The sequence below is a fragment of the Acanthochromis polyacanthus genome, chromosome 15, assembly GCF_021347895.1.
Source record: "Acanthochromis polyacanthus isolate Apoly-LR-REF ecotype Palm Island chromosome 15, KAUST_Apoly_ChrSc, whole genome shotgun sequence".
In the NCBI taxonomy this organism is placed as follows: domain Eukaryota; kingdom Metazoa; phylum Chordata; class Actinopteri; family Pomacentridae; genus Acanthochromis; species Acanthochromis polyacanthus.
In genome coordinates, this window is record NC_067127.1 from 4,118,337 (window position 1) to 4,132,942 (window position 14,606).

At 39.7% G+C, this 14,606-nt stretch overlaps 1 protein-coding gene across 1 annotated transcript in view; it reads right to left on the reverse strand.

Moving 5' to 3' along the window:
- Positions 1–14,606, reverse strand: part of camkmt (calmodulin-lysine N-methyltransferase) — a 151,699-nt gene that overhangs the window by 31,218 nt on the left and 105,875 nt on the right. Inside the window, exons 8-9 of the mRNA XM_051959539.1 lie at positions 10,241–10,307; positions 6,499–6,573 (exon numbers count right to left, since the gene is read on the reverse strand). Coding sequence (XP_051815499.1) covers positions 6,499–6,573; positions 10,241–10,307 — 142 coding nt within the window. The remainder of the gene's footprint in view (positions 1–6,498; positions 6,574–10,240; positions 10,308–14,606) is intronic.

Below are 14,606 nucleotides of genomic sequence, written 5' to 3' on the forward strand. Positions count from 1 at the left end.
ATTATTAACTCTAATGAGTAATCCTTATAGTCCCTTTCACAATTCCTGCTTTATTTGAATTTCCCTCACATTTTTAAACATTTTTCTTGCTTTATGGAACTTTTGCATTAAAAAAAATACTTCCAAGCACACCATACTCATTTGCCACTTATTCACCGGCTATCCAGGAAATCCACTCTTGTTAAATGCGCTGTCATTCTGGAAAACAAGACTAACACTTGAGCACCAACACAACCTCATGATTGAGTAAATAAAACGGGATGCACAGATGCTCCACATATAGTTTGTGTTACCCTCCTAAAGACAGTTAATATCCAAACAGAAAAACATTCTCTTGATTTGGAGCGGTGGATCACTGCAGGATGAAAGGCTTTGGGTGGGAATAATGATCCTTCAGAATGACCTGAGTCAGAAGGGTGAAGAAGACAGAGGATGCAAAGTTTGTACAGTTGATTAAACATAAATAATACAAACTATATCTTTCTTGATCCATCAAGATCTTCACATGATGTCGTTCCAACTTCATCAGTCGTGCAACAGGCTGCCGTTTCATATTTCAGAGCTTCTAATCTAATTCAGTTTAACTATCAGCTCCACAGTGAAACACATAAAAAGGAATTTATGGATAAAGTGTAAATGTACAGAGGATGTAAATGACATAGATGTATGAAAACAAAACTGCATGCACGCGCACAAACTCCCCCACTCACATAAACAGGACTTTATCTCATTGCCCACACATGGACAGCTTTTGGAGGAAGCAGACATGCCAACATCCCAGCCAAAGATTCTCTGCCACCCACATGCCCACTGCAGGAATCCCTCCCTCTCTCTCCCCGTCTGCCAGACACACAAACACAGAAATGCGAGGAGACACACGACACTGTTCCTGCAAACTGTCTGTTTTCTCTCTGCGAATCACTTTTGGAAGACTGAGATCCTCTGGTTTAACTGCTGGGCACAAGATGTGTCCCACTTCACCGAAATGTCCGTTATTAGTCGATGCGCTCAAAGTTTCCGCGTCACGCTTTTTTAAAGGGCCTCTTCCTAATATGATGAAGCGTAAATAGACACTAAAAAAATCTTGTTTAAAATGAAAATCTGACAGCAGGAAAACGCCAAAACATTGCGGAATGCTTCAATATTAAAAACAGCTTAAAAAAAGGTGAAAATAACCTCAAATGTCTGTAAAATTATGCTTTTAGCAGATTTGAAAACAGTAAAAAGGTGTAATTTTAAGATAACACACTAGAAAAGAACAAATTACTATCAGATTTTTTTGTGTGGCTGTTATTTACCGTTTACCGGCCTGTTTTTTTGTTGTTGTTGTTTCTTTACATGTCATGACATCAACATGTAAATTGAAAATTACATAAAAGGGATTTTTTTCAATTCTTGAAATATATATTTTTTCTTTAAAATAGCAGCAAATATCTGTGTTATATTGATGTATTCTGTTGATTTAAATAAAAAAACTGTCATTTTACAATGAAACCTAACGTGAATGTATTAAAAAGAGCAAAAAAAAGACATTATTTACAGGATTAGCCTGATTTTAATGTCTGAATTAAGAATTTCTTTACTTCTTTACTAATTTATACATTTTTTATCTGTATGTAAAAAAAAGCAAGAAAAATCTGTAAAAGACTAGTAAATTGTTTTTAAAATTTAGAGTTAAAAATTGTTAAGAATTCAGTGTTTTTATAGTGTAGCATAAAAACTGTTGTAGAACTTTGTGGCTGGTAAATAAATATTCTCAAAACATCCGTCTTAAATTTGTTGTAGACAAGTTTCCTTCTTTCTTTCCAACTATGAGCAGCAGCATTGTCCCTAAAGTGGGGAAATGTGAGAACATGTGTCTGTCCCCTGCACAGTTTCTAAATGTAAGGAGCTCAGGATAATTCACATTCCGTAGCACTGACAGCTTTTGTAGATTGTGAAAGTTTTGCAACATCATTTTTAACATGATTTCACATCCCTTATGAACTTTGAGATTTTACTGCATAGCTCGAACAGCCGCTGCAGAGCTTTGACTTCAGGACAGCCACAACATTTCAGAGTGAAACAGCAGAACGTCACGGCCAGCACACATCTCTTTGCAAAGCCAGCCAGAAAAAAATGCAACTTTAATGCTCTTGAATTGGTGTTCCAATTGGCATGAAGCTTTTGGTTCCATATCTTTGGATGCAAGTGTTTAAAGATGGAGCAGATAATGCAATGCCACAAGATTTTGGGAGGAGTTAATACAAAGTTGTAAAGTATCTTTGCTATAACTCCGTCTTTTTCTCGTTCAGTATTAAGCAGCATTCCAGATCTCCAGCTGGAGGACATTTCACTGCGCGCCGACATCAGGATTGTGATTAATGGGCAGCAGCAGTTATAGCAACACGATGTCTCTCTGGGAGAATTTTACTCACAGTCGCAGGGTTGAGTCAGCAGGTCTTTGTGGTTCGGCCTGTTCACCTTCTGCTATCAAGGCCTCCAACCTTTTGACAACATACCCAACTGTGGAGGATGGAAGGTTTTTGTTGATGCTTTTAACCAGCCAGTTTCAAGGTAATTTATAATGAATGAATGAATGAATAAAAGAGTCATTATTTGTTGTCATTTCAGTGGGTGTGTTCAGGTTTTCCCAAGAGAAGATATGTTACTTATTTTAGTGGGAAATATTTGTTTAGTAAATGCATCTTCATACGTATTTATTTATGTATGTGTACTTTGTGAAATCGCCTTATGAACCTCATTCTGTTTGTAGCTAAACTGTCCCACCTGGGCAGGACAGTGAACTGCAGAACAGTTTTCATCATATCTATTATAATATATTCATATACAACAGTCACACAAAGACATATTATAAGTTGTTTCATCATAGAGTGTCATTAAGTCCTATAAGTGCTGCAATGTCATCACATTACAAAGTGCTAAAGCAGTAAGTGGCAACAGATTTATACTTTAACAGCACTTAAATAACATTTCTAATTCCCATTTCAACACATTTTGTCTACCTTTAACTGTATTTATTTATTCTGAGAGTATAACATTCAATTTAGAAGTAGGTGGCTTCCAGCAGCAGTAGAGGCCTTTTCCTATTATTGTGACAAAATGCTTTGGTATGTTCAGCTTTGGACGGTTTTACCAGAAGTCATCCAGCATAAAAAATATGAACACTGAAGCTTTAAAATTCTGAAGAAAAATGGATTATCAAGTATAAATTTCATTGCATCAGATAATAAAAGGCCAAAGCAAATGGGATTTCTTTTTAGTACACTTGTTGAACTAAGTATTAAACCAAAAGCTGAACTGCTTGACATAATCTGGACATGGATTCAACCACTTTCTGTAGCTGTGCTGAACGTTTCCTCCATCACAGAGAGGGACATTTCATAATGTCCTCCTCAAGAGGTGCAATTTCATCACATTATCAAGGTTTTGAAGCCATAAGGGGCACCAGATTCATAACTTTAACAGCACTTAAATAACATCTCTAATGGTAAAAACCCACTCCATCACTTGATAGTTCCACTTTTGCACAAACCCCTTTGATCGAGGACGGGCACGATATCCAAAAAAAAAGGCACAAAACAGGCTAATGACAGAGAATCTTACACCAGACTCTTTTCCTTTCCTTACTCCCCTCCTCTGCTACCTGTAGAAGCTATAATTAATCGGAGAGGAAGTCATGTTGTTGACCTTTTCGCAGGTGATCATCACAATGACGAGCCCGTTAATCGGTCAGCCATCACTCTTCAACCACCACCACTGCAATTATCACACAATCACTCAGTCGCACACACACACACACCGAAAAAAGATGGCACCGCAAGGAAGAAACATCTTGAAGCACACATGACTGCAGCGTGGACCTCTGCCGAGAGAAATGGGAAAAGAGCCGGCGATATCAAACTTCACGTACGATTGACTCCGTTCTAACACTATCTGCTTCAATCTGCGGTACACACATGTGCATATACACTACTCTCTGTAAAATATCCTCTATTAGCTGCCTGCTCTCTTTCTCTCTCTGGGTGTTGTACCTGACTATTACTTGTAATGACCGTGACATTAAAATAATGATAAGAGCGTTTGCTAATGCTGCACTTAGCACACATGCACACACTTGTGCAGATGGATACACACATACTCACTCTGCACAAGCTGATTTCGCTCGGTGTTTACGAAGTCGCAAAGCAGTCGAGTGCTTTCTCCTCAACCAACAGAGCGTCCGTCTTTTCACTGCATGTGAGTGCGCAGGTGTGGCAGAGGGCAACAGATGTTTACCCATGTGTAAAAGTTTACAGCCCCAGAGAAGGAGCTGGTGCACTGTTCCATGACCACGAGTGCTCACAGCATCTTTACCAACATCATGGCTAAAGGTTTCCCAGGATGGCTGAGGAGTGTCACATACGCACATCTACGTTTCAAAATAAAGACTAGGATGATTGTCCTCCAGCCCTTTAACACTGCTTTAAATTTCTAAACCAAGACATTCCTTTATTCTCTCTTTCTGCAGGTAAATCTCATTTTCATGCCAGCACCTCACCCTGGCAACTACTAAATGCTCACGTAGCGTTTCTGTACCCCGTTACTAGACAAATAAATAAAAAAACACAAATCTTGAAAAAGAAAAAAAAACTAAAAAAATGCAAAAATCTGGCAAAAAGGGTGCCAGAAAAATATGTTTAAAATGTAGAATGCTGTAATGATTAAAAGCTGTAGAAAAGAAAGAAAAAAAAACTGCAAATACCTAAAAAAATAAGGATAGTTTAAATGCCGAAAAGCCTGTGATCTTCACATACAAACACTTTGGGCTTCCTTGGACCTTCATACACTTGGCAAGATGGAAATGTGACATATCACATGGATGCAAAAATTACCCCACAAAAGACATGCTCTCCATCACTGGACAGTATCACTAGTCTTGGCTTGTAGTTCTTCCCCATTTCTAAAACAGTCTCAACAGTATGCATCTTCTTCTTCCCAAGGTATCTGTGGTTTTCCTGAACTGAAAAACTGTGTTTAGGGGAACGCTCCTCTTTACTGCCTGCTCACCAGAACTTTCTGGCCTCCTGATATCCGCCAGCTGAGTTTGAAGTTTCCAAGACGAACAGTCATTCAACTTCAGCTTAATGGCTTTCTCAAAGAACGATTACAGATGCTGCTGCATGGGCCACCCCCTTAAAGTTTCACTGCCTACAGGAGCACTGGCATCCATAAGTGGCAACCCACACAAGGATAGCAAGAAAGCCAGATTTACAATCCAAGCTTCAAACAAAACGGAATCCATGTTTTTACTGTTTTACCCCCAGACAAGCTCCTCCTGACTGTTAAAATGCCTCAGCAAGATTCTTAAAATCACACCTGTGCAGACAAACATTTCTATAAAAACATGCCTTATTCTTTATCTGATGTGCTGTTCCTGCTTTAAGGTTGCATCGTCTGTACTAATGTTTAATTGTCTTCTTTTATTTATTTTTTGTTGTTTTGTAAAGCACCTTGTAACTCCAGTTTAGACAGCTGTTATAGAAATGTGGCTTATTATATAGCTTCAATACAAATAAATTATATTTGAAACATTTTTTACTTCTTTTATATGTCAAAGAATAGAAAATGGGATGTTGCATTAAAGCAAAGCCATATAACTCTTGGATTCATTTTGTATACTCTTGTAGAAGAGGTTTTCTTTCTTTGTAGTATCACAAGGCTGCATCCAGGATGTAGTGGTTTCAGTGACCAAGGTTCATATCCCCTTTTATTTACTGTACTGTTACAGCTCCGTCTGTGTGTGAGTGTGCGACTATAAACAAGTCAAGGTTGCACAGTCTATAACTTCTGAAAGCACACGACTTCAAATCCGGCTACAAAGAAAGCTAAAAGAAGAGAATCGCTTCACAGGAGCAATTTCTTTCACAGACGATTCTTACCATTCTTTTTCCAAGGATGTCACTGAGCAGTGGCGCAACTGAAATGGTGCATTTTATATCACATAGTACAGGTGAGTGATATAAAAAAAAAGATGTAATTCCTGATTGGTCACAAGATCTACATTTCAATGACCGATGGGCTAATTGGTATGTTTATGTTGCTCTATCTCTCCATTTCCATCTCCATTTCTACTCCTCCCTCCATCAACCCTCAACTCTTCCTTTATCTTACTGAGTCTCCTTCCTTGTCAAGGCGCAATTATTTGCAATTTGCCTAAGTCATCCATTTGCTGGGACACCAAGCATGAAAACGAGGCAATTTGGTGTAAAATGGAGGCAGGCGGGCGTCTGAGCATATGTATGTGTGTGTGTGTGTGTGTGTGTGTGTGTGTGTGTGTGTGTGTGTGTGTGTGTGTGTGTACAAGGCAGGGGAAGGTCCAGGTGCTGGTGGGGGGCCATGCAAGGACTGTCTCGCAAAAGTGAAAATTAATGTCATGAACGCACACACAGAGATGAATCTGTGTGCGTCTGTATTGTATGTGTGTGTGTGTGTGTGTGTGTGTGTGTGTGTACCTACCAGTCTGCACACATGACGATATCAAAGTGACCCTCCAGTGCTGAAATATCCAGCTCACAGTCCCACCTCACCACCCTGTAACACACACATAAAAGAAAGACCGCAAGTTTAGCATCGGCAGGAACGGCGACAGAAGACAAGCGGTGTGGCTAAAACACGACACCGAGGAGAAGCTCTTTGTCCGTGTTTTCATTTTTCATCCTTCGCTGCTTCTCTCCCCTCTCTCCAACCCTCTGAGCGTCCTGCTCTCTGTCACCTCTCTCCCTGACCCCCACTGTTCTTCTGCTTCAACAGAGACTTGGAGAAAGCGTCAGGGAGGGAAGGCATGTCATCTGTGAGGTAAAGAGAGGGAGCTTCTGACATGACACTTGACATTTATACCATGTGAATAAACACATACGCACAACACAGACACAAACACAAAAGCCACCTCCATACAGGTTTCATATTTTTTTCCACTGTACAGACATAATCATTGCCCAAGAAAGCTGTACCTTAAAAATAAGAGTTTGAAGAATCAGAAAGAGGCGACAAATGGTCTCCAAAGAAATACAAAATATGTATTTTTCAACCCTTGTTACATTATAAAAACACAAAAAAAATACAAGAAGAATACCAAAAAATATAAATAGCAGGATGAGCTATCACTTACGAGGCACATTCTGAAATGGAACTAGCTGGAAATGTAATTTGTTCTTTTGCTGGTTTTCCCAAAGCAACAACAACCTCTGCCTGAAACTGAAGATAATGAGGAAGAACCTTAATTCCACTGAAGACCACATAGTGCTTTCTCGAAAATATCTGTGGGTTCAACAGACTCCAGTTCAGAAAGTTAACTTCTCTCCTGAAATACTAATTTTTGCATATGTTGTTATGATGTCATAATTTAAATCCATTTCTTCTGATGAGGGAGATGGTGGTCTTTTGGAAAATAATTCCATAATTAAGTAGATAGGCCTCTAATAGAGGCACATTTGGAGGCGTGATTGGCTTGATTAAAATGCAAAGTCTAGAGTAACTGACAGTTTGGATGAGGGTCTTTTCCTGGACAATTTGTGTTGTATGCAAGTTTGGATTCAGTTGTTTTTGGCAGAAGTTGTTACTGACGTAGTGAATACTTTTTCAACCGCTGTTTGTTAACTTGTTTTATTCTCTAAAGTATATTTATTTATTTATCCACTGTGAATGGATGTGAGAAACGTCATTTCATGTAACTGTGTACGATGTACATTGCTGAATGACAATGAAGTTGAAGTTTTGGGGACTTTTTGTCCTTTATTGCACAGACAAGTGAAGAGAGACAAGAAGCTTACAGGAAATTCATGTCATGAGTTGGAATCAAGCCCACGCTGCTGCAGTGGTGAATTTCATTTTGGGAAAGAAGAATGAGTCATAGAAAGCCAAATTCAGTGAGTACAGTAGGTGAGGAGTGATGATTCTGTTGCTGTTTAATCAACGCAGTGAGAACGGGTGAACACTGGAGCATCCCTATGTCATCACGCTTCAGTTTAGGTTGCTTATGCTGAATGTTGTCCCTCAGGTGCCTCAGGACGTGACAGCGGAACTCTGCCTTGGCAAAGTGGGGGAACAAATTCCCAGCGCACCATCATGACAATGCTGAAGAAAACAACCTGCTTCTCGTGTACTCTTCACTTAATGTCCAGTTTATGAAACAGAAGGCTTCTCCTGTGCACAAATGTGTGTTTCTTCTCTTGATGGTAGCCACAGACCCATCGCTTATTGGCAGTAATGATCACCAACATGAGGTTTGGCTGATCCCACCTGCTTACTGATGCAGAGTTTGACATTTTCTTCTCTACACCAGCCCACGGTCCGTGGTGTTTTCTGTGTACAGTTCCAGAACTTTCTGATCATTCCTCATATTTCATAGTCTCTGGATCTAACCAGAGGCTTGACCTTGTTTGCTACATCTGGCGGTTTTCCCTCAAGCTTTCACATAGATTGATGCCTCTATGATATTGACCGTGATGTAAATATATATTACCTTTTTATATTTACGTATTTTTTTCCATTTACGGGGAGATAATCCCGATCGCCACGCCTTGTTGTCTCTGGGTTGCCAGGTTTCTATTTTCACCACTTTCAAGCCTGTGGTCACTCAGTCTTTATTTCACTGCTGCGTTTCTCAGCAACTTGCCGCTCGCTGAGCTCAAACAATCTGCAATGTGCTGAACAGCCCTGAAGTACGCTTTGAGTTTTTGCAGTAGGCTACTCGTGGTTGATTTGTTCTTTCTTCTTGCTACAATTTGCCTCTAAGGGCTTTGCTAGAAGAGCCGAGCTTTCCTCTTCATCTATTTTTCCACACCATTTTCCCTTCCTCTCTTTCACACTGTCAGGCAGATTGGGGGATTATTAATTAGGCATTATTAACACTCAGTAAACAAAACATTAGGCCCCGCTAGAAACACAATCTCGATTCGCAGCAGGAGGCCGCAACACGCACGCACACATGCGCATGAATGTGCACACAACCATCACGCGACATGCCCCTCCCCATCCATCCCCTTGTACAATCGCATCATGGCCTTCGCCCTCTCTTGCAGCGCAGAGATGACAGCAGGCATAATCTGAAAAGAAAACAATCAAAGTAATGTAGCCTAATTATACGTTTGCTTTTTCACTCCATCTTCCACTCGTGTAAATATGCGCAGGAGCGAGAAACAGGGGGAAGAGGTAGGGGAGCAAAACAGTCAGTCGATGGAAAAAATGCCTTTTTGAGACGGGGACAACAATTAACTATGTTTTAGCCCCTCCTTGCATATGAGGTGTGAGTATGTATGTGTGTGTGTGTGTGTGTGTGATGGAAAGTTCTGCCAATGCTTTCTGGATGAAATATAACGACCAAGGGAGGCCATTTGTCTTTGATTATCCTGCACGCATGAACATATACACACTTGAAGAATAGATATTACAGCATGTAAATTATAGCGTTTGTCATCAATTAAAATGAAAGACGTGAAAATGTTTCTAAAAATGGAGTCGTAATTGATTCAAGATGAAAAATCTGACCTGTGAAAGTGTTTTAACTTGGATTGCATGAAGAATTCATACAACGTAAATGTATAAATGTGTGCTTTTCATTTAAAGTTGGACCAAAATCCTCACTTATAGATATTTGTCAACAGCACAAATTGAATAAAACAATTTCTCATGTTTATCATCTGAAAATGTCAGCCAGCGATTTAGCCAAATCCTGTAAAGGAACTTAAGTCAGGGTGATGATTAGGTTTAAGCATCTAACATGCTGCACTAAAACATTTTGTTTGTGATTACAATGAGGATTTTAAATAATGAAACATCACTCAATAGATGACAATTTGGCATTTGAAGATTCATAAGTTCCTAAAATCTAAAAATGGGAGTACATGAAACATTAAAATGTGAGCCTGGTATCAGCCTTCCACTCTCACACTGCACAGAGGAGAAAAACACTCCTCTTACCTACTATGTGCAAAAAATAAAGTGTCAACGTAGTGTAAAGTCACTCTGAGTAAAAATGTTCATGGCACACAGTATGTTATACTTACAGGCTGTCCTGCATTACAGCATGCTGTGGAGTCCAATCAGAGGCAGCACTTTTGAGAAATATTTCAGGCACTTCCAGCTTGATATCTGAACACTGCAACAACAACTGACCGCTCTTCTGCCTGACTGCTGTCATAAAAAGCCCAGAGTGGAAGTCACATTTCTCCACGAAGAGCTTAAAAAAAGTTGGTCTCACCTGGAAGATACACGTGTCGATCCGAACTTTCCAGCTTGTCTGTTTCTCTCGATCAGCTGTCGAACATCTGGGGTTCCAAAGTCAAGGATTCATCACAGGCGTATGTTACAACTGTAGGACAATGCTAAGAAATGCCTCCTCCATGCATGCTGTAGATGGTCAAATATATTCACCGTACATAAAGATGTACATAATTAGGACTCTAGTGGACAGGTCAACATGAGGAATTGCACCAATTTTTGTCAGGACAGTCTCCTTCTTTGCTTTTAGTATTATATCGCATAAAACTCATCAAATAGTTTTCATATATAAATGATTTCTTTAAATTTGGCACAAATGTCCACTTGATGTCCAGAACAAACAAAAGTCACTGTGACCTCACAAAATACACTTTTGCTCATAACTTCAGAATTCACGAGCTATTTATGACAAGAACATTTTTACACACGTATGTAAAAGGATGACATTATGAAGTAATGACATTTTTGATCCAAAAGCTTTCAGGTCAACTTTGCTGTGAGATCAAAAATGTTCTGCAAAAACGCTTCTCTGACCATTCTTTACCATCAGAACTCAGGAAGAGAAGCACAGACTGGGACTAGATTTCACTTTAGGTTGAAAACGGAATGGGCAACACTAATTTGGGTTGCTGTCCTTTAAAACGTGGGGATTGCATGGACCTTCTGTGCTGCAGGGATGGAGAAGTGTGTTCACATTTCAGAATCTTTTCAGTTTCTTAGCAGCATCATTCATACTCTGAGTACTGTCTTCTGAATAAAACCAACACTGCTACCTGGAAAAAGTCTTAGATACACTTTTTTATACTAGACAACACTTCACCACATCACCCCAATCTTGGCTTCTCTCCATTGGCTCCTTGTTTGAAACTGAATATATATAACTGAATATCTGCATAGCACTGATGCTGTCCCTCCGTGAGACTTCGAGATGGGGTTCTTCTGGTTGTTTCAAAGTCGAGGCTTGAATATAAAAACGGTGACTTTGGAAGGTCCCTCAGCTTTGGAACAACCTGCCTGACGAGATGCAGCTCACAGAATCAGAGACTTTTCTTCAAAAATCACTTCTTCAAATCAATTCTTTTAACATATTGTATTTTGTCTTCTTTCTTGTTGGTTTTCCTTTGCTTTGTTTGGCCTTACTACATGGCTTTGTGTTGCTACATGGCCTTCTGTGTATTCTGTTTTAGCATTGTCTGTGCAAAGCACTCCTTGTTTTTAAAAGTGCTATATCATTAAAGCTTAATAATTACTGCAATGGCTATAAATTTCTGTTCTGCGAGAATAGGCTTAAACCATAAATATGCCTAATATCTTATATTAAATTCCTTCAAAGTCTTTAGTACATATAATATATGAGTCTATGGCTGGAAAATGCATCTCGACTGAACCAATTCTAGTTTCTTTTTAAATGCAAATATCAACAACTTCTCTATAAAAATTCGAACAATAGTTCTCAAGCTAATCAGGAGTTTCACACTGCTGACCACCTCAGTTTAAATTTACGGAGTGGTTGCAAAAGACACAAAATCTAAGCATGACTTTGTAGATGACAGCACATATGGGGAACACGCCTGTGGAGAAAGCATGAGTGAGCAGAGATGATCTCCAGGGATGTAGAAGCAGATCACAGAAGACTCTAGTTGGATCAATGGGAAGGCTTTTAACCACAGATACAAAACTCACACTGTCCCCCTCATATGCATGTACACACACACACACACACACAGAGATGAACACACACAAAGGCAGGGTGATTGATGTCAAGTTGTCTATTAATACACTGGCTTGCGGAGTTGCAAAGCAATTCAATTAGGATTTCCTTGTCTTTAAAGCTTGCAAAGAGCTGAGACAAATCCAATCGACAAAGACAGAGAGCAAGCGAGAGAGCAGGCGAGACACAGACGGAGAGTAGGAATGCGTGATAAGTTGGATTGATAGCTGGAGAGCCAATCCAAAATCAAAGAGGCCTCGCGGATGGACAATAATATGTAGGTTAGCGGACACCTGTGCTGGAGTGTGTTATGCATAGGGATGACAGGCCGAAGAGCAGAGCAGCTTACTGTAATCTCATCACCAGCACACCACTGGGGTAGAGGTCAGCACATGCACAAACACAAACACACACACACACACACACACACACACACACACACACACACACACACACACACACACACACACACACACAAAGAAATAAAGAGGGAAAAAGAGAAAGCGAGAGGCAGAGATTTGAGTATTACTGAACATTAAAGTGGAAGAATATTTGCTCTCGTCACTTGAAGTAGGCAAGTAGCAGCCAATGACGTGCATCAATCATTCTTAATGGAACATTTCAATTGATTTTCAACATGAGTATTCAAGGTCACAGCAACAGAGCCTGTCCTCTCTACGGTGTGCGTTTGTGTGTGTGTTTCTGCACTATAAATGAGGTCAACCGCTTGTAAGGAAAAGGGAAAAATCAGCTCCACAGATACATCCAAATGTCATATATTCACAACTTCTTCCCTGCGTATCTTCTCATCTGTTTCACAGGATAAAACTGAACCCTATCACGGCCCACTATCTCTTTCTATTCTAACTGCCAGCTGCACAATAAGGACATGTGAGATAAACAGGAGGCATTAGCACAAGGCTAAGACCAACAGCTTCCGCAGCAAGAGGAAATACCACACAGTGTCTGCAGTATGTGAATGGGCCAATTTGGCTGAGCCCAGAACGAATTATGCGTCTTTCTCAACCCTCCCTTTTCTTTCTGTGTGTGTTCGATCCATTCTCGCTATGATTTCACTTACAATTCTCCCTATGTGTTTGTTCTGTGAAACAAAGCGGTCGGTCAATGGCGTATTGTTTGTGTGCCCAAGTGTGTGTGTGCGTTTTACAGGCTCCATAATGTTATTGTTTGGTCTTATTGTGATCGGTAAAGGAGCATTGTAGACGGCGGAGACAGAGATATTGTAAGCAGAGCTAAATGTGGAAGTGCCACATCGGTCAATGGGGAAGAAATGTGTATTTATATTTCCTGCTTTTGTGAAACAACTGTGGCAAGTCTGAGCTTCTTTTTTCTCCTCTGTGTGAATAAAGCTGAGATCTCAGAGGATGGAAGAGAAAAAAAATGACAAGCACGATGAAAGGAGATGGAAGTAAAAGAGAGGGGAAAAACAAGAGGCTACAAAAGAAGATCAGACAGAGAGAAGTGTAAAATGGGTAGCAAAAAAAAGAGCAATATGGTTTGTAAACTGACAGAGTTGATCAATAACCCACTCAAAGAACAAATGTCTGCAAAAAAAAAAAAAATCTCACCTAAAGATTTGTCCTAAAAACTTAATTATAGGCCTAAACCTTAACCACGCACAAAAACATTTTAAACAAACCTTGATTGTTCCTGCTTCTAAAACACTCATCAAGCCCTAACCCTAGCCTTAGCATTAGATGAAGTCTCAAACAAATTCTGACAGGATGGCAATTACTGTGCTCTTAACTTGGCATTGTGGGCAGCTAGGATTGGTAGATGCCAAGTTGAGCGCTACTGGCTGAGTATTTGTCACTGTGGGTGCACCATCTGCTGCATTTGCGTAAAGAATAAAGAGGTGGACGGCTTTATTTTTTTATCCAAACTCCAATCCAGTCTCTGTTTTTAGTGGAGAAACACCAACAAAGCAGTCTCTACTTTCTGTTAGTGACACTGCCTCAAAAAGTCACTGTATAGCTACTAATAGATCATATAAGAAATTAATCTCGATCACACAGCATGGATGATACTAGCATATTTATCAGCATTAATAGTGGTTTGGATTGCAGTGTCCTAATTAAGATGTTTAATTGGCAACTTGCACAATGATTCGTGACTTTTTAAGCAGAAACTACGAGGCTAGGATATTATGACTTAATGTGCCGCAATCATTGTACTGCCTGATATAAACTCAGTGCATTAGGGACATCTAGATACAATTAATGCAGTCAAATAAAGGTGAAACTGTTCAAGAGAGCTGTTAGCTCAACATTATGGTCTATTTGGAGGATGCAGAGTGAGAGATGTTTGTCTTTTACTCTGCTGTCATGGAAAAAATGACAAATTTTGCTCTACTGAAATACAGAGAACGTCAGAACACACGCCTGAGAGCTTATTAATAATATGACAGTGAACGCAAAACTCTTGACAAGTCCCTGACAAATGTAATTTATGGAATTCTTTTTGACCATGTCGGAGACCCTGAATCTAAACTCCATATGATGACAAACGAGATTCCTCAGACTGTAAAAGTATTCAATTAAAGAGCCTTTTTCCCGCCATTTTTCTTCTAGTTTTTACTCTGTTTATGTAACACACACAGATGAATGTTACACTA